Source organism: Heterodontus francisci, chromosome 1, assembly GCF_036365525.1.
Source record: "Heterodontus francisci isolate sHetFra1 chromosome 1, sHetFra1.hap1, whole genome shotgun sequence".
Taxonomy (NCBI): Eukaryota; Metazoa; Chordata; class Chondrichthyes; order Heterodontiformes; family Heterodontidae; genus Heterodontus; species Heterodontus francisci.
This window is the reverse complement of record NC_090371.1, coordinates 266,855,152-266,876,618: the sequence shown is the minus strand read 5'-3', so window position 1 is coordinate 266,876,618 and position 21,467 is coordinate 266,855,152. Positions and strand designations below refer to the sequence as shown.

Here is a 21,467-nt window from a genome sequence, read left to right as displayed (position 1 = left end):
GCTACTGGCTGTTAGTTCAGTCTGCACTGCGAGAACAGAGCTAAGTATTGTTCCTGTTACTGCATACTGATTTGGGAGCTGCTTGTCTCCTTGCAGTCAGTACTGGCTGAGTACCGCTGTGTATAAAAGAGCATCATATGTAAGAATATGCTTATCTATTGCAACAGCTTGCATGTATGCAACACCTTTAACACAGTAAATATTTCTAGGTGCTTCACATAGAAATCGATCTCAAACAGCAGAAGAGGAGAGATGAGGAAATGATCAAAATGGTTGGAGGTAGCACCTGTGGATGTTTTCAAAGATGGGGAGGGAAGTACCATGGGAAAGAGGTTAGGGAGGGAATTCGACAGAGTAAGCCAAGATGTCTGAAGGGTCTGCCACCAATGGTGCAAGCAGAGGGAGAGCAGATTGTATAGGAGGCCAAAGTCAGAGAGCCAAAAGGCATGGGCTAGATAGAGGAGGTTGCAGAATGGGTCTTTGGAGAGATTTGTAAGCAAGGACAAAGATTTTGAAATCAATGCATTGGGGGATGAGGACAGGCAAGTGCTGGACAGGATGTGTGAGGTGGAATTCTGGATGAGTTCAAAGTTTGTGTGCAATGAAACTTCATGAGATTGATGAACAGCGTATTGGAGAAGTCTGGAGTTAACAAGCGTGTCGATAAAAGTTGCAGCAACAGTGAGAGCGGGGTAAGGTTGAAATCAGATCATGTTGTGGAGGTTGAATGTTGGACTGAATTTAAGTTTAGCATTGTTCAGAAAATCAAAATGACAAATATGGTTGATACTGAGCAAACAGACAGGGAGAGGCATGAATTTGGGGCCAAGGGAGTGAAGTTATTAGAAGGAGCCCTTATAGATTGTTTTGATCTTGCCAATATTCAGCTGAAGATAATCTTGGCTCATCCTCAATCGAACATGATAGTGGTCGTGAAGAGTAGGTGGTGATAGAGAAGTAGAGTTGGATGTTGCCAGGAAACATGTGGAAGTTGATTCCATCCTCACTGGTAACGTCACACATGACAACATGCGTAAATGAGGAATTAAGGGACCAAGGCTCAAACCTTGAGGCACATTGTGTAATGAGCAGAGAAGCTACTGTTAGAAATGTGCTGGATACACTGATATGGGCAAAAGTAGAACCAATAGGACAGACCCAGCAGAGGTGGCAGCACAGTGGTATACAGTCAGGAGGGAGTTGCCCTGGGAGTCCTCAACATTGACTCTGGATCCCATGAAGTCTCATGGCATCAGGTCAAACATGGACAAGGAAACCTCCTGCTGATTACTACCTACCGCCCTACCTCAGCTGATGAGTCAGTACTCCTCCATGTTGAACAGCACTTGGAGAAAGCACTGACTGTGGCAAGGGCATAGAATGTACTCTGGGTGGGGGACTTCAACGTCCATCACCAAGAATGGCTCGGTAGCATCACTACTGACTGAGCTGGCCGAGTCCTAAAGGACATAGCTGCTAGACTGGGTGGTGAGGGAACCAACAAGAGGGAAAAACATACTTGACCTTGTCCTCATCAATCTGCCTGCCGCAGCTGCATCTGTCCATGACAGTATTGGTAGGAGTGATCACTGCACAGTTCTTGTGGAGATGAAGTCCTGCCTTCACATTAAGGATACCCTCCATCGTGTTGTGTGGCACTACCACCGTGCTAAATGGTTTAGATTTTGAACAGATCTAGCAATGCAAAACTGGGCATCCACGAGGTGCTGTGGGCCATCAGCAGTAGCAGAATTGTATTAAACTACATTCTGTAACCTCATGGACCGGCATGTCCCCCAATTTACCATTACCATCAAGCCAGGAGACCAACCCTGGTTCAATGAAGAGTGCAGGAGGACATGCCAGGAGCATCACCAGGCATACCTCAATATGAGGTGTCAGTCCTGTGTTGTAGCTTCACCAGGTTATCTGCGTGCCAAACCAAACTGCATAAGCAGCATGTGATAGACAGAGCTAAGCGATCCCATAACCAATGGATCAAATCTAAGCTCTGCAGTCCTGCCTCATACAGCCGTTAATGGTGGTGGACAATTAAACAACTAACTGGAGGAGGTGGCTCCACAAATATTCCCATCCTCAATGATGGGGGAGCCCAGCAAATCAGTGCGAAAGATAAGGCTGAAGCATTTGCAACAATCTTCAGCCAGAAGTGCCGGGTTGATGATCCATCTCAGCCTCCTCCTGAAGTCCCCAGCATCACGGATGCCAGTCTTCAGCCAATTCGATTCACTCTGCGTGATATCAAGAAACAACTGAAGGCACTGGATACTGCAAAGGCTCTGGGCCCTGGCAATAGTACTGAAGACCTGTGCTCCAGAACTTTCCACGCCCCTTGCCAAGCTGTTCCAGTACAGCTACAACACTGGCATCTACCCTGCAATGTGGAAAATTGCCCAGGTATGTCCTGTACACAAAAAGCAGGTCAGTCCAAACCGGCCAATTACCGCCCCATCAGTCTACTCTCAATCATCAGTAAAGTGATGGAAGGTGTCATCAACAGTGCTATCAAGCGGTACTTGCTTAGCAATAACCTGCTCAGGGCCGCTCAGCTCCTGACCTCATTACAGTCTTGGTTCAAACATGGACAAAAGAGCTGAACTCAAGAGGTGAGGTAAGAGTGACTGCCCTTGACATCAAGGCAGCATTTGACTGAGTATGGCATCATCTAGCAAAACTGGAGTCAATGGGAATCAGAGGGAAAACTCTCCGCTGGTTGGAGTCATACCTAGCACAAATGAAGATGGTTGTGGTTGTTGGAGGTCAATCATCTGAGCTCCAGGACATCACTGCAGAAGTTCCTCAGGGTAGTATCCTAGGCCCAACCATCTTCAGCTGCTTCATCAATGACCTTCTTTCAATCATAATATCAGAAGTGAGGATGTTCGCTGATGATTGCACAATGTTTAGCACCATTCACAACTCCTCAGATACTGAAGCAGTCCGTGTAGAAATTCAGCAAGACTTGGACAATATCCAGGCTTGGGCTGATAAGTGGCAAGTAACATTCGCGCCACACAAGTGCCAGGCAATGACCATCTCCAACAAGAGAGAATCTAACCATCTCCCCTTGACATTCAACGGCATTACCATCCCTCACTATCAACATCCGAGGGACTACCATTGACCAGAAACTGAACTGGAGTAGCCATGTAAATACCATGGCTACAAGAGCAGGTCAGAGGCTAGGAATCCTGAGGCAAATAACTCACCTCCTGACTCCCCAAATTCTGTCCACCATCTATAAGGCACAAGTCAGGAGTGTGATGGAATACTTTCCACTTGCCTGGATGGGTGCAGCTCCAACAACACTCAAGAAGCTCGACACCACCCAGGACAAAGCAGCCCGCTTGATTGGCACCCCATTCACAAACATTCACTCCCACCACCACCGATGCACAGTGGCAGCAGTGTGTACCATCTACAAGATGCACTGCAGCAACGCACCAAGGCTCCTTAGACAGCACCTTCCAAACCCACGACCTCTACCAAGTAGAAGGACAAAGGCAACAAATGCAAGGGAACACCACCACCTGCAAGTTCCCCTCCAAGTCACACACCGTCCTGACTTGGAACTATATCGCCGTTCCTTCACTGTCGCTGGGTCAAAATCCTGGAACTGCTTTCCTAACAGCACCGTGGGTGTACCTACCCCACATGGACTGCAGCAGTTCAAGAAGGCAGCTCACCACTACATTCTCGAGGGCAATTAGGGATGGGCAATAAATGCTGCTGGCCTGGCCAGTGATGCCCACATCCCATGAATGAATAAAACGTGAGGGCTGTCCTGTGGGAGTTGTTACCTAGGAATGGTAATGAAGGAGAATTTTGTGGAGATGTCAGGGATGACAGGAATGGGTAATGGGCCGAGATCACAAAGAAAGCCACTGCTAATTTTGAGAAGGTAGTGAGTGCTGTGGGCAAAATAAGGCACAATGGTAAAGCAGACATAGACAGAAGAAGTTTCTGAGGACCAGTGCCATTTGTGTGGCCTCACACAGAGCAGCTGCCTTAGAGATGTTCATGGGTGAATTGTTTGTGCATTAGTATCAATAGATGATCAATAAAGCAGCAGTGATTTTCCAACAAGGCTCCAGACGATATCGTTCTGGGAAGATCCACCCACAGCTACCAGGAATTGCTTGATCAAAGATCTTTTCCAAGACTACAAAGAACTACTTACATCTTCAATTCCTAATTTAGCAAGAATGATACAAACATCTGCTGGAAATACTGAGTGGAATGGGCCAGAACAGCTTTAAAAGGAAAAAAAAATTCATTTTTACATATTCTGAATTTCTATCACTAATTTTCTCTTCTCCTCTCCTCAAGCCACTGAATTTCCCACAAGAGTATAACTCCACAGGCTGCACTCACCGTCCAGATTGTACATTACGCTCTATCCGTTCAATTTAATTTAATGGATGAAAACAGATGGGATCCATTATCAGTGTGTAATCTTCCCTGCCCAATTTTCCTCTATATGCTGCACCCAGGTGATCTAATATATCCAGGTTCCATAACAGGAAGATCTACCTGTACATAGTTACCTGTGCAATGATTATTTATATAAAGTTTTTTGGGTTTTTTTGAAGACCAACTTTAGGAAAGGTACTTTGCATACAATACCCTTCTTTAATTCTGTGGTTGATGTTGGTAATCTTATCACCATAAGGAAAATCTTAGTCTACAATCAATCCACTCGGTGGCACTAAGTATGGAGGAAGGACAGTGTCTGAGATGGGATTTTGGGCTGAATTTTCAGGCCCCCCCGCGGTTGGGAATAGTGATGGATGGGTCCCCAAAATAGCGGCACAAGCCAGTGGCTAATTTTCCCGACACCATTGCCAGGTGCCGGCCATTTGTTCGGAGGCAGGTTTGGGGTCCAGCAGGGCTGCCTGCTCCCACGATGTGGGTTGTCAATTAAGCTCATTAAGAGCCATGTTAACAATACTTAAAAGGAGGCTGAATGGGATTTTCCAGTAGGGCTCCAGTTTCCTGAAATGATAGGGACAGTTTAACTACCTAGAGGTGGGCAGCCAGCAGCAGGCCAGAGTGCGCTAACACTCCAGGCATCCCTACAGCCCTGCCTGCCTGGGTGTGGGTGCAGTTATAGACTGCCCTCTAGAGGGCACCCTGGCTGCCTTCATGTTGAAGCACCCTCTCAGTTACTAATCCTTTACTGCAGGCTGCTGCTCCTCTCAAGCTGGAAGGCCTCTGATTGCCCCTCCAGCTTCAAGAGCCTGCCTGCCACCCTTAATTGCAGGGGGAACCTATCTCCATGCCAATTAAGGGGGCATTCAGGTGAAAATACCAATGAGTTACTGTTTCCCCTGCGGGGGCGGATTTGGAACCCGGAGACAGTCCCGGCTCCTGCTTACCGCCCCCAAAGCGAAAATTCAGCCCTTGGTTCTACTAATTGCATTTTAAACATTTCGGCATTATTTTATCATTTCTTTTACAGCCCAGCGTCTGATTCCTAAATGAGATTCTTCCTGCAGAGCAACGAAGAGTTTTACTTAACCTCATGACTTTCCTCCAAAAGAATTATTGTAAAACATTGAAAGGGTTTGGTTAGTGGCGCTTCTAAATGTGAACCCTCGCGGTTCTGGCAACATCCTTGTCAATCTTTTTTGCATTTTCTCCAGTGCTTCTATATCCAGTCATCTAACAAGCTGAACAGCTCCGCCATTGGCAGATATGCCTTCAGTTGCCTAGAACCTATGCTTTGGAATTCCCTCCCTAAACCTCTTCACCTCTCTATCTATTCTGAAGATGCTCTTTAAAACCTACCTCAATGGCCAAGCTTTTGGTGATTTGTCCTAATGTCCCCTTATGTGGCTCAGTGTCAAATTTTGTTTAATAATCAGTTCTGCGTAGCGCCTTGGGACATTTTATTACATTAAAGGCACGATATAAATAAATAAAAGTTGTTGTTGAAATGATGGCAGCAGCCAGGGCTGAGGGGGGGGGTTTCAGCGAATGGAACTTCTTAAATAAGCTCTGATCTATGACTATTTTAGGTTGTTCGGGAAGGCAGCATACACCTCGAGGGACTTTGTCGAGAATATGCAGTGGTAAAGTCGAGGTGTCGGAGGAAATGCACAATCCTCCAAATGACTCATCTACCTGACCTTTAAAGCACCAAGTGCTTGTCATGTGGCAGAGTCTGCAGATCACACATTGGACTTATCAGCCATCGCAGAACCCATCGAACCGGAGTGGAAGTAAGTCATTCTCAATCCCCAGGGACTGCCTAAGAGGAAGGATGATTAGCTTAAGGTGTCCTGTCCTTTTTCGAGGTTGGAGATTTTTGTCACTTTTTTTTGTTCATTCATAGGATGTGAGCATTGCTGGCAGGGCCAGCATTTATTGCCTATCCCTAATTGCCCTTCAGAGGTGGTGTAGGTACAACCACAGTGTTGTTAGGGAGGGAGATGCAGGATTTTGACCGAGCGATAATGAAGGACCGACGATATAGTTCTAAGTTAGGATGGTGCGTGGCTTAGAGGGGAACTTGGGGTGGTGTTCACATGCATCTGCTGCTCTTGTCCTTCTTGGCGGTAGAGCCTGGGGTTTGGAAGGTGCTTGTGAAGGAGACTTGCCAAGTTGCTACACTGCATCTTGTTGATGGTATACACTTTCACTGCTATATGTAATCTATAAATTCAGGCTACTCCAAGTTGTTACATTATAAATTAGGAAGAATTTAGGAAAAAGATTATTTCTGGATTTTATTTTTGTGGAATTAGTGGCCATAAAACAAGCTAAGCAAGGCAACCTTGAGTCTTTAAACTTTTGAAAGGTTCTGGGTTTTGAATGATACTGAAGATCGCAAATCTTTGTGGACAGTAAGCTTTTACATCATGTTATGCTGACTTTCCTCTGAGTATATGGGCTTGAAATGTTTTTGAGCTATGTGTGCATCCACTGATTGATATAATTTTAATCAATAAGCATATTAGAGTTAATAGAAAATACAGGCTGAATCTTAACTCCATGTCAGAGGTTAAAATGCATAAAAATCTGGAACAGGAAACAAACCTGCCTCGAACCTGCCCACTACCCACTTTAACAGAACCGAGGCAAGAGATGGGTAAGTAACCCTCTCGCAGAACGTGGGTTGGCTGTTTAAATATTATAATGAGGCAGTGTGCTTTCATTTTCACAGGAACCATCCCCCCCCCCAACCTCCCACGACAATATCCAAGCTTGGGCTGATAAATGGCAAGTAACAGTTGAGTTGAGTTGTGGATAGTGTCGAAGGGTGTTGTAGGGTACAGAGGGACATAGATAGGCTGCAGAGCTGGGCTGAGAGATGGCAAATGGAGTTTAATGCGGAGAAGTGTGAGGTGATTCACTTTGGAAGGAGTAACAGCAATGCAGAGTACTGGGCTAATGGGAAGATTCTTGGTAGTGTAGATGAGCAGAGAGATCTTGGTGTCCAGGTACATAAATCCCTGAATGTTGCTACCCAGGTTAATAGGGCTGTTAAGAAGGCATATGGTGTGTTAGCTTTTATTAGTAGGGGGATCGAGTTTCGGAGCCACGAGGTCATGATGCAGCTGTACAAAACTCTGGTGAGGCCGCACCTTGAGTATTGCGTGCAGTTCTGGTCACCGCATTATAGGAAGGATGTGGAAGCTTTGGAAAGGGTGCAGAGGAGATTTACTAGGATGTTGCCTGGTATGGAAGGAAGGTCTTACGAGGAAAGGCTGAGGGACTTGGGGTTGTTTTCGTTAGAGAGAAGGAGGAGGAGAGGTGACTTAATAGAGACATACAAGATAATCAGAGGGTTAGATAGGGTGGATAGTGAGAGTCTTTTTCCTCGGATGATGATGGCAAACACGAGGGGACATAGCTTTAAGTTGAGGGGTGAAAGATATAGGACAGATGTCAGAGGTAGTTTCTTTACGCAGAGAGTAGTAGGGGCGTGGAACGCCCTGCCTGCAACAGTAGTAGACTTGCCAACTTTAAGGGCATTTAAGTGGTCATTGGATAGACATATGGATGAAAATGGAATAGTGTAGGTCAGATGGTCGGCGCAACATCGAGGGCCGAAGGGCCTGTACTGCGCTGTAATGTTCTAATCCTAATTCTAATTCTAACATTCGTGCCACACAAGTGCCAGGCAATGACCATCTCCAACAAGAGAGAATCTAACCATCTCCTCTTGACATTCAATGGCATTACCATTGCTGAATCCCCCACTATCAACATCCGAGGGACTACCATTGACCAGAAACTGAACTGGAGTAGCCATATAAATACCATGTCTACAAGAGCAGGTCAGAGGCTAGGAATAAAAACAAGAAATGCTGGAACCACTCAGCAGGTCTGGCAGCATCTGTGAAAAGAGAAGCAGAGTTAACGTTTCGGGTCAGTGACCCTTCTTCGGAACTGACAAATATTAGAAAAGTCACAGGTTATAAGCAAGTGAGGTGGGGGTGGGGCAAGAGATAACAAAGGAGGTCTAGATTGGACCAGGCCACATAGCTGACCAAAAGGTCACGGAGAAAAGGCAAACAATATGTTAATGGTGTGTTGAAAGACAAAGCATTAGTACAGATTAGGTGTAAATACACTGAATATTGAACAGCAGCAAGTGCAAACCTGAAAAAAAACAGTGGGTAAGCAAACTGAACAAACTAAGATGAAATGAAATAAATGCAAAAAAAGGATTGTAAAAAATGTAAAAAAGAATGTAAAAAAAAAAGAAAAAGAAAAAAGGAAGAAAAAATAACTAAAAATGAAAGTAAAATGGGGGGCTGTCATGCTCTGAAATTATTGAACTCAATGTTCAGTCCGGCAGGCTGTAGTGTGCCTAATCGGTAAATGAGATGCTGTTCCTCGAGCTTGCGTTGATGTTCACTGGAACACTGCAGCAATCCCAGGACAGAGATGTGAGCATGAGAGCAGGGGGGAGTGTTGAAATGGCAAGCAACCGGAAGATCAGGGTCCTGCTTGCGGACTGAGCGGAGATGTTCTGCAAAGCGGTCACCCAGTCTGCGCTTGGTCTCCCCAATGTAAAGGAGACCACACTGTGAGCAGTGAATACAGTATACTACATTGAAAGAAGTACAAGTAAATCGCTGCTTCACCTGAAAGGAGTGTTTGGGGCCTGGGATAGTGAGGAGAGAGGAGGTAAATGGGCAGGTATTACACCTCCTGCGATTGCAGGGGAAGGTGCCATGGGACAGGGACGAAGTGGTGGGGGTAATGGAGGAGTGGACCAGGGTGTCGCGGAGGGAACGATCCCTTCGGAATGCTGACAGGGGAAGGGAGGGGAAGATGCGACTGGTAGTGGCAGAGGCTAGGAATCCTGAGGCAAGTAACTCACCTCCTGACTCCCCAAAGTCTGTCCACCATCTACAAGGCACAAGTCAGGAGTGTGATGGAACACTCTCCACTTGCCTGGATGGGTGCAGCTCCAACAACACTCAAGAAGCTCGACACCATCCAGGACAAAGCAGCCTGCTTGATTGGCACCCCATCCACGCCCTCCACCACCAATGCAGAGAGGCAGCAGTGTATACCATCTACAAGATGTATTGCACCAATGCACCAAGGCTCCTTTTACAGCACCTTCCAAACCCACGACCTCTACCACCTAGAAGGAGAAGGGCAGCAGAAGCATTGGAACACCACCACCTGCAGGTTCCCCTCCGAGCCACGCACCATCCTGACTTGGAACTATATCTCCGTTCCTTCACTGTCGCCGGATCAAAATCCTGGAACTCTCTTCATAACAGTACTGTAGGTGAACCTACCCCACATGGACTGCAGCTCATCACTACCTTCTCAAGGGCAATTAGGGATGGGCAATAAATGCTGACCTAACCAGGGATGCCCACATCCCATGAACAAATGAAAAAAGGTCTCTCTCATTCCCCCAGTACCCCTACCTACTCTGGTAGGCTTTGGTTCTGTGAAGCAGGCTTCCCCATCTGAAAGGCCTCTAAACCTGAGGCTGCTGGAGTGGGGGAACTATACTTAAAGGAGCCCGGCAGTTAAATTCTGCAGGACACCAGGAAATCTATTCTTCTGGGTTTCCCCAACCTTACAACAGCACCCACCGCACCCCCGCACAGAACTCTCCTCCAGGCTAAAATTCTGACCTATATGTGAGGTTGAGTGCTGTGGGATAACACAGAAAGGGTCATTTAAATTCTGAACGCAGTCTCAAATTGATTGGCTTCTGGACATATGGTAAGGCAATATTAATACTGAAACTGTGCAGCAAGTGCTAGGTCACTTAGACAATCACTTTTTAGACTAAGTTGCTGCGGCATCAAAACAGGTTTTAATGCAGGAAAACTGTGATAGTGTCGGGTTATGAGAAACACCTTCTTCACTGTTTTTGTCAAGGTCAACAGGAAAATATGCCGTGGCGCAAATTACTTACTCCATAATTTCTTCTTTCTTTTTGCATCATTACAACAGCGTAAGTCCCCAGGATAATCTGGGCAAACATTTGTTGAAAAGGTCTCTCAGGAAGATAATTGAGGTTTTGTTTACTGTTTATCTCATTATTCACAGGGTGATCTGCTCATTTAAAAGTAGCACTCAATTATTTTATACACATATATATACAGAATATATTTGTTTGAAAGGTTAACAAAAACTCTGGTAATGTAACCTAGCTTTAAAAAATACAACTTGGACTTAAATCAACAGATCTCTTCACCCAAGCCTTATCATTTTCCTCATCTAATAGTAGTCAGTCACGTGGTGATGACTAAATGTTTTTCTGGAGCAACATGAAATGCAAACTATGACTAACTATTCCGAATGTGTAATATGATGGCAACTATTTTCAATCTGGGGCATGAAATCAAAGTTGTAGCTTTAAAATCACTTAGCTTTTAGCTTACAAATTTCAGCTTCTGTAATCAGTAAAGGAGGTATAATTCTAATCTTGGTACCTGCAGCAGAAAGTTCACACAGTTACTGAGCTAAGATTTTTCTACTTACCAGCCTGCGAATATCTCTCTCACACTCTTTCTTTATTCTGGTTATCTCATCCTGATGTGACTGGTGAGCACTTCTCAGGTCAGAAGCTTTCTTCTTATCAGCTTGTACGATATAGTTCAGAGATTCCTCCACCTGCTTCTTTGTGGACTTCAGCTCTACTATCTCCTGCTGCAGCTTGGTGCGCTCGACGTCAAACCCTTTCCGAGCTTCTTCTCTGGCTTCGTTCAGCAAGGCGGTTTTCACTTTGTCAGCTGCCCCATCCCGTAGTATGTTCACGGTGGATTGGAGTCGCTGGATTTCGCTGTCCTTAATTTTGATTGCGCGGGCTAGTTCCTGTTCATGCTGCTTCACCAGGATCTCACGGACGGTTTGTAGCTCCTTCATTTTCTCTTCGTGGAGTTTGGCCTTGAGGTCTGTGGTAAGCACTATGTGCTTATGCTGCTCCAGCTCCCGCACTTGCTTCACTTCTTGCACTTTTTCCCGTTCTAGCTTATTCACCTGGACAGGACAAGAGACAATCCAAAAAAACAAAATCAGTGTAAGATACTGCCTTCTCATTAGTAATGCCTTTTCCCAAATGATAATGAGGTATTCTAGTTAATGACAACTGCACATTTCAAGAATGGAAATAGGTAGAATACCATTCACGGTCCTGCCTTCAGAGTTACATGGAACAGGAAACCAAAGAAGTCTAAGTAAGCTGTGAATAGACAATGTCAAGAGTGACTTGCCACAGAAACGGATACTGATAATTGTAGCGGCCAGGCTAGTTCAGAACGAATTTACTCGGCCCCATCATCGCTACTAAGCTGAGGAGCGAGAATTTAGTAGCAGTAATATTATAGCTAGTAGTCTGAAGGTTTACACTTTCTAAGAAAGCAGTAGCCCTTTAGCAGTAAAATCAAAATGAAAATTTACCCCTGGAATACTGTGAAGGTAAACAGGGCAGCACATTGCGCGGTAGATTCAATGTTATTTCCCGTTGTATGTACAAGTGAAATGTTCTGCTGGAATTCTACAAGGATGAAAGCAGCATTGATTTCATCATAGGTTCTCGAATTGTGTCAGGGATTGGTTTCACAGCAAGTCCTCAAGTTGAGCTTTAGGTGCCAGTCTGGAGAAGCTCCAGTTGGACTAAAAGGAGTACTCAGTGTATGTGAGTATATCAGCTTTCAAGCCAGTGCAAAGCACAGATTAGAAATGAATGGAGACATATGCACACCACTTCATAACACTGGATCAGCTCAGAAGACAAGTGGGGATGTGGCAGATCTCTCTGGGAAAGAAAACGGATGAATCAATTGGAGGGATATTCAAACAAGTACAAGATGTTCACACATCCAGCAGGGAGCCATGCTTGAAGGGAGAGCAGGTTAGGCAATCAGCACTGCAATTCTGTAGGCCTAACTTCAACCTGTGCTCCATTTGAGTGCTGAATGCCACTGATTTAAATTTTTCAAAACACATTAAGATGGGGAATTACATGACACTGTAAATAACCTCTAGACTTTCTTTCTTTAGAAAACTTTTTATAGTTTCTTGGACTTCCAAAATTCTCCTTCAGAACTACCATTAAATATTCTCCCATTCATAAGCAATATGGGGAAAGCTTTCGTACTTCAGGACTCAAAATGTTGAATTTCATCACACAACTCACTACAAAGTGGTCTTCACATTAGAGTCAAGCAAACCTCATGAAATCCTGGTGACAACCTTTCTTAGGCAGTAAAGAGTTTTTCAATAACCTAAAGTTTAACAACATGTACATGTACTGCAGTTTAAATGCCCTTTCCAAAAGTTCCTGTAAGAAAATGCTATGAGGTGGTGCCCATTCAGCAGGTGATATTTTTAAGTGGCAGCTTTAGGGCTCTACATTTGAATGGCCTACTCATGTTCCAATGTTTCTAAGTTCCTATAGCATAGCCGTTCTCAATCTTTTTGCTTCCAAGATCCCCTTCCACAGTTATAAACATTTCATGGGCTTCCTTTAATGCAGCACAACTAATTGTTAAGAGTGGCTCCTGACATATCGTTAAAAAAGCAGAAAATTTGCACACAGCAAGATCCCACAAGAGTAAATCACCATATATGGTGTGCACCTAAGCTCCAGGCTCATTTCCCAATATAAAAAGGGTCAACTTTCATAGCCACCCGCACTTCAGGTGAGTGATGCCCCTGGGACTTGGACCCATGACTGTGAGCTTCTGGCGACAGCTGCCCATGCCCGGCTCTGTAATCAGCTGCCATGGACAAGCAGAGGTCAGCTGAATAAAGAGGGAAAGGTGAAGTCACCCGAAAATGTGCCAACACTCTTGAATTAATTCTCGGCTCATTTACCCCACAAAACCTACATCAAACCCCACCGACCTCTTGCTCCTCTTACTAGATTAAAACATGGCGGCTGGAGAGTGCACAGCGCATGGCCTGCTGGGAAAAGAGCCCACTGTCAATAGTCATACAGGGATCTGGGAGAGGAGAGGGGGCGGAGTCTCCTCTCCTCCAACATCAGCAGCAGCGATATATCGGTTCAACTTCGCATCGGTGCATTGAATTAACTGCCCCTCTTTTTTGCAGGTGGGTAAAAAGATATACAGCCGATTTTGAGATCTCATTCAAGATACAGGACACCATTGACATCGGTAGTGATCAGTCTCACTCATAGAATGGAATTTTAAAAAATATTTTATTCTTGAAAGATGCTGATTTGGCAGATTCCTTGAAAACCTCTCGCTGACTGCTAGGGTGTCACAGACCGCCAGCTGAGAACTCCTGCTACGATACAATCTGATGTGAGATAGCTTTCTGGAGGCTGCCTCACAACTTTAGTGTGCTTGATGTCTCATAGTGCCACTTTGGCACTGATGTGCATCAAAACCAATTTGCATCAATGCAGAAATGGCTGTAGTTTGTGGCTGTATAGCTATATCCTTAAAGTGACCCTAAATTTGGCTGCAGAATTCAAATCAAGTTTTAGGATGAACGATCACTTTGAATTTTGATGCCTAAAACATGCATGGTGGCATGCGAGGAATTGTGCACTGTTCCACAGTGCCCGGTGCGTCAGTGCAGTAAAACTATTCCTCCATTCAGTTTGGCAGCCTGAACCATAAGCATGTCAAATCACCACTGAATGATCGGAGAACTGAGTAGAGTCTGTTTCATGCTTGTGTTTCCTAGTTTCTTCTTTTTATTTGATTTAAAGTATGTTTTTGAGGCTCAGAACGACAGCTTTTATTTTGAATTACTCAGGTGACCAGTCTTGACCAGTTTAGGGGTACAAAAATTGTGATAATTATAAAAACAAACATGTGTCATCAAAAAAATGAACTGGAAATAAGCATTGGTGTTTGTTTGAACAGCAGCTTTGCTGGTTAGGGTTCACAGAGAGGAAATCCTAAGCACATTCTCCTATGTAACTGGAAGCAGTATGTCCCTCGCAAACCCCCCAAAACACACACACACACAAAACCTTGATCTTTCCCCAAATTAACTGACCATTGTCAAAGAAGAAAAAATGAATTCCCATTACATATAGGTTATTGTGGCACAAATGTTAATCTTATAGTATACTGAAGATCATATTTTAGAGTATTAACAGTATTATTATTTGGACTAATGTAGTGGGTACATCAAGAAACTAGGTTATCTTGGGTCTTGTTGCATAGGGACTGGCTGCTAGTTGCTAAAGGCAACTGTTTTGGCCAACTCTAATCATAAAAAAGCTTGTACATCTGCCAATTCTAATCCTAACCCTCAAGTTTCAGTTTACCCTGTTTCTAAAATTAGGAAGGTTCTTATACTAACCCAAATCCTAAAACATAGCTGTTCTTTCTACTAACTCTATAAATCTATATAAATCTATAGACTATAAACCAGGGCTAGTGTCATTGCTAAACCAAAGCGAGACTTGGTTTATCATTATTGTACAAATATTATTACAGCAAAAAAACACTCACACAACATTTTTCTAATGACTGTCCTTCATAAACCTGGCATCACCCTTCTGTGGCTCAGTGGATAAATACACTGTATGGTTCAGGACTGAGCCACGCCTATCAGGAATGTCTCAACCTGGACAGAGTTAGAAGCAGGACAGCCAATGTTTATGGAACCATACCTGAACACGAGTCAGTGCCTTCAGCCGACCATTTAAAAGGGGGAAAAAATGATTAAATCAGTACCTCAAACAAAAACCATAACCACAACATTACTTCTAATTATGAATGACCCACTCAAATCCATACTTTTTTTAGATGGCTCTATTTTCTTAAAAATTGTTAGGGAATCACAGAGTCAGAAACTTACAGCACAGAAGGAGGCCATTCAGCCCATCATTCCTGTGCTGGCTCTTTGAAAGAAAGTCGAGCTTGGTCCCACACCCCCAGCTTTTGTCCATAACCATGTAAGTTCCTCATCTTCAAGTACCTGTCCAACTGGCTTTTAAAATTATTTATGGAATCAGCTTCCAGCACCTTTTCAGGTAAAGCATTCCAATTCCCAATAATAGGCTGTGGAAAACATTCAAGGAAGCTTTTTAATCACATCAATAATCATTATGTTGCTTGAGAGTAATCTAATTGTAAGTAGAATGGCATATAGCTCTTCCCTCTTCCAAACTATTAAACGGCTTTACCAAACACTTTTTCTTCATGGAGAGGGTGCTCTTTTTAAAAAAGACTTCTATTCGTCTTATTTACTAGTAAAACCCCTGTGACATGGTCACATAACAGAGGTGACAGGCCCAACCGCCAGCATTACTTGGAATTCAAAAGCTCAGAACTAGTTAAATTGACTCCAAAGTTGAATAATAATAATAATGCCAAACAGTTTATCTTGATTCGTGTGATCTCGACCCAGGGGAAGATACCTAAATTCTGATTCTAATTAGGACACAGCTGCCTTAAGCCTGGTTACACCATTAATACCAAATGCAGGATGCCAAAATGAGCCTGTTACAAGCTGCTTAGAACTGGGCCGGAGAGAATTATACTTCTGTCAGGTATTTTCCACTAAGTTGCCACAGTCAAAAATACTTCTTCCATATCTAACCATACACTGTGAATTGAAATTTGAACATTTCTGTGGAGTACAGCAAACTGATACTCCAGGCCAGCAGCAAGGCTTCCAGGGTACAAACATGTCATACGAGCAAGCTGGGAAATTTCATCTTCCGAAGTCATCCTCGGAACTGATGTAACTTCACCAGAAGTACAGTGGAAACCCCGTTTAAGCAGGGAAGCAGACAGTCTGGGCACAGTAGCAGGTCCTGTTTGCTTCAGATCATGTTACCATTGGAATGAGGACACCAGCAGATAGCAATCTTGATCAGGCAAAACTGAGGATTAGCTTGGCGCTTATAATTTCTTCTTTTTCAGGTGACCATGTACAACTTTGTTGCAGGCAGTTCCATCCAAAAATACTTATTTAGAATCGTGTAGCATAGCTGTTATGTTACTGGACTAGTAATCCAGAGACCTGAACTAATATTCCATTCATGGCAGTTGGGTAATTTAAATTTAATTAATTAAATAAATCTGGAATTTTTAAAAAAAGCTATTGGTGACCATGTAACTACTGGAGTGTTGTTAAAAGCCATCTAGTTCACTAATGTCCTTTAGAGAAGGAAATCTTCTATCCTTAGTCTTCCCTATATGTGACTATAGACACAGACATTGACTCTTAATTGCCCTCTTGACTGTCTAGTAACCCACTCAGTTGTATCAAACTACTAAAAAAAAGTTTACTAAGAATAAAATCAGACAGACTACCAGGCATCAACCTAGGCATCAAATTAGGAGACGGCAAAGGCACACACAACACGATCAAACCTGCAAAGTCCTCCTCACTAACTTTGGGGCCCTTGTGCCAAAATTGAGAGAGCTATCCCACAGACTAGTCAAGCAACAGCCTGACATAGTCATACTCATAGAATCACTCCTTTCAGCCAAGGTCCCAGACTCCCCCATCATCAGTCCTAGGTATGTCCTGTCCCACCAGCAAGGCAGACCCAAGAGAAGTGGAGGCACAGTGGTATACAGTCAGGAACAAGTGACCTTGGGGGTTCCCAACATTGACTCCGGTCCCCATCAAATCTCATCAGGTCAAACCTGCCTTCTCTCAGCTGATGAATCAGTGCTCCTCCATGTTGAAAATCACTTGGAACAAGCACTGAGGGTGGCAAGGGCACAGAATGTTGGGGGTCTTCAATATCCATCACCAAGAGAGGCTTGGTAGCATCACTACTGATCGCGTGCTGAAAGGACACAGCTGTCAGACTGGGCTTGTGGCAGGTGGTGAGAAAACCAACACAAGGGAAAAGCCTACTTGAGCTCGTCCTTACCAATTTACCTGTCACAGATGCAAATGTCCAGGACAATATTGGTAGCAGTGACCACTGAACAGGCCTTGATGAGATGAGATCCCGCCTTCACACTGAGGACACTTTCCATCATGTTGTGTGGCACTACCACCCTGTTAAATGGGATAGATTCAGATCAGATCTAGCAGCTCAAAACTGGGCATCCATGCAGCCCTGTGGGTCATAAGCAGCAGCAGAATTGTATTCAATCATAATCAGTAACCTCCTGGCCTGGTATTTTCCTCACCCTACCATTACCATCAAACAGGAAGTAAACCCTGATTCAATGTAGAGTGCAGAAAAGCATGTCAGGAGCACCTAAAACTGAGATACCAACTTGGTGAAGCTACAATACAGAACTACATGCATGCTAAACATTGGAAGCAGCATGCAGTAAAAAGAGATAAGCGGTCCCACAACTAATAGATCAGATATGCAGGCCTACCACATCCAGTTGTGAATGGTGATGGACAATTAAACAACTAATGGGAACAGGAGGCTCCATGAACACTCCCATCCTCAATTATGGAAGAGCTGTGAACTTGTGTGCAAAAAGCCGAAGCATTCCCAACCTCCTTCAGCTGGAAGTGCCAAGTGGATGACCCATCTTGGCTGCCTCCTGAGGTTCCCACAATCACAGATGCCAGTCTTCAGCCAATTTCATTCACTCCACGTGATATCAAGAAACAGTGGAACACAATGGATACGACGAAGGCTACGGGCCCTGACAACACCTCAACTATAATGCTGAAGCCTGTGCTCCAGAACTAGCTGCAGCTCTAGCCAAGCTGTTCCAGTACAGCGACAACACTGGCATCTACCTGACAAAGTGAAAAATTGCCCAGCTATGTCCTGTTCACAAAAAGGATGACAAATCCAATCCAGCTCATTACTGCCCCATCAGCTTACTCTCAATCATCAGCAAAGTGATGGAAGGGGTCATTGACAGTGCTATCAAATGGCACCTACTCACCAATAAACTGCTCATCAATGCTCAGTTTGGGTGGCAGCAGGATCACTCGGTTCTAGAACTCATTGTAGTCTTGGTACAAACATGGACAAAAGAACTGAATTCCAGAGGTGAAGTGAGAGTGATTGCCTTGATGTCAAGGCAAAATTTGACAGATGTCGATGCCCTAGAAAAACTGAAGTCAATGGGGATCAGGGGAAAAACTATTCACTAGTTGGAGTCACACCTATCACAAAGCAAGATGGTTGTGGTTGTTGCAAGCCAATTATCTCAACCCTCAGAAATTGCTGCAGGAGTTTCTCAGGGCAGTCTCCTAGGCCCAATCACCTTCAGCTGTTTTATCAATGACCTTCCCTCCATCATAAGGTCAAAAGTGGGAATGTTTGCAGATGATAGCACAGTGTTCAGTTCCATTTGCAACTCCTTAGAGAATGAAGTAATCCCCGCCCACATGCAGAAAGACTTGGAAAACATCCATGATTGGGCTGACAAGTGGCAAGTAACATTTGTGCCATACAAGTGCCAGGCAATGACTATCTCCGACAACAGAGAGTATAACCACCTTCCCTTGACATTCAATGGCATTCCCCAGCATCGACATCCTGGGGAGAAGGTTGGTCACCAATGATTGACCAGAAACTTAACTGGGCCAGGTACATAAATACTGTGGCTACAAGAGCAGGTCAGAGGCTGGGTATTCTGTGGCGAGTGACTCATCTCCTATTTCCCCAAAGCCTGTCCACTATCTACAAAGCACAATTCAGGAGTGTGATGGAACACTCTCCACTTGCCTGGATGAAGATAGCTCTAACAACACTCAATAAGCATCCAGAGAAAAGCAACCGTTTGATCGGCATTACATCCACCACCTTCAACATTCACTCCCTCCACCACCATGTAGTGTGGTAGCAGTGTATACCATATACAAGATGCACTGCAGCAACTCACCAAGCCTCCATCGACAACACCTTCTAAACCCATGACGTCTGCCACCTAGAAGAACAAGGATAGCAAATGCATGGGAACACCACCACCTGCAAGTCCTGCTCCAAGCCACACACCATCCTGACTTGGAACTATATCGCCGTTCCTTCACTGTCAATGGGTCAAAATCCTGGAACTCCAACCCTCACAGCCCTGTGGATGTACCTTCACCACAGCAGTTCAAGAAAGCAGCTCATCACTACCTTCTCAAGGATACTTAGGTATGGGCAATAAATGCTGGCCTTACCAGTGAACCCACATCTCGCGAATTATTAAAAATAAATTATGATACAGCACTGCAGTAATGCACTATTTACAATTCACTGTGGTTTATTATATTCCAAGTAAAATTTTGTATCATACATTGAGTAATTTATAAAAGTTCCTGCATTATATATTTTACTTCCAGTTGACCTCTGATGAGAACACAATTCAGGGCATTCACATTCTTTAAAACTACATCCAAAACCAAAAATAAAATCACCAACCAACCAAAATCAAGCACACATTCTAGCAAAACATCAACTTTTAAATGGTCCATATATTGGGCACAGTTATAGAACACTTAGTCCTTCTAAATCATTGCTGCTCATACAGAAAATTAGATGATAAATAGCTTCAAACTCAGTCATTTAATTGCCAAAGTCATTTAATTTAAATCACCTTCCGACAGCAGCAGCAGAGACAGTAATTGTCCTTGCCATTAATAAATTCATATCAGATGGACGCTTCATGAAATACAGTGCAGTCAGTTCAGTTCATAACCTACCCTAATTATATGTGTTTTGAGTGCAATCTCTTCAATTCCCCATCACCCAACCTCACATCCATGCTGTCACTCTTGACTAAAAAAGATGGGATGGTCAAGAAGGCAGGCACTTGGTCAGCCAGCTAAGGTGCTGTGCTTTGAACAGTTTGTGAAAGTCTGCTATTCCCTACAGAAAAAGATTTATTTCGTTGATACTGTGACCAATTCAAAATCTAACTGAGACAGAATGGGACTGAATGAAAGTTCCACGCCCATTAAAGTCAATCTGCATCTTTCAAACTGGAGCTGAAATAGTGATCTCAATAAAATCTACAATCCACTCAGGTTGAAAGCAAATAGATATTTTAAAGCAACAATGCAATCACAAGATTCAAATAACATTATAAGAACAAGTAATATTCATTTGAATCCCAAAGATGGATTACTGGCTCAAATTCAATTGTACCTATCATGCATACCACCATATTTGCTTTTAATAGTGTCTTATTACTCTTGCAGTGGTCTGTTTCTTTGCTGCCTTTCCAATTTCTGAATTTGTGGTGTAAAAAGAGCACAACAAATGTTATATCTTATAAACTGAAGATATATTTTACTGGGTGACCAGTTTCCTGAGTGTGACCTCCGTTAAAATTGGAAGTGGGTGGGTTTGAGGCAGGTTGGGTTTGGGTTTGAAATATTTTTGCATTTTATCTTGCAACCAACCAAAACCCACCCATTTTGGGGGGTTAAAATTACCCCCAAACAGCCTTATATGAATTGTGTTGATCTCAGAAATTTTACTTGGTGAACACCCATCAATTAACCCTTGCAGTGGCCGCCTAGGTCCTAATGAGTGAAGGTTGAAGTTAAAGAAGTTGACTTTTCAAAGGGTTAACCTCTGATAAGCCACAGTATGAACTTCAATATGGTCAAAGCTATCAACTCTTCTGCAATTAATTATGTTTTTTTAAACAAAAAGCTTTACTGCTTATTCAACAGTTGGATTGATTGCTAAGAATGAGAAGGTTGAAGTGGAATTCTGAAATTTGGTCTTTCAATCCTGTAGGTAGAAAATATATACCTGGTACTTAAGGGTTTCTAATGACAACCAGTAAAACTGATCTATTGCCATGAGACAACATAAAATTAGAGACAGTTCATTCCTGTTCATTCATAGTTGATTTCTGCATGAAAACACTTGAATTACCCAGTGATTCAAATGAAGCAATTTAAACGAACAAACACAGGATGCATCTCATACCGAAAAAGCGAATCAATAATTAATTCAAATTAAGTAATTCTGAATTGTGTAGACTGTATGTGTACAGTACAATTACAAATATAGTTTAAAATGATCTCACGACTTCTTTTCCTCACCCTCACCGTCCCATTGACTCAGTGAGTTAAAACAGTTT

At 43.6% G+C, this 21,467-nt stretch overlaps 1 protein-coding gene across 1 annotated transcript in view; it reads right to left on the bottom strand.

The window, feature by feature from the left end:
• The window catches only part of LOC137376194 (janus kinase and microtubule-interacting protein 1-like), a 398,950-nt gene that overhangs the window by 183,125 nt on the left and 194,358 nt on the right, over nt 1–21,467 (bottom strand). The window contains exon 3 of the mRNA XM_068044290.1: nt 10,993–11,490. Coding sequence (XP_067900391.1) covers nt 10,993–11,490 — 498 coding nt within the window. The remainder of the gene's footprint in view (nt 1–10,992; nt 11,491–21,467) is intronic.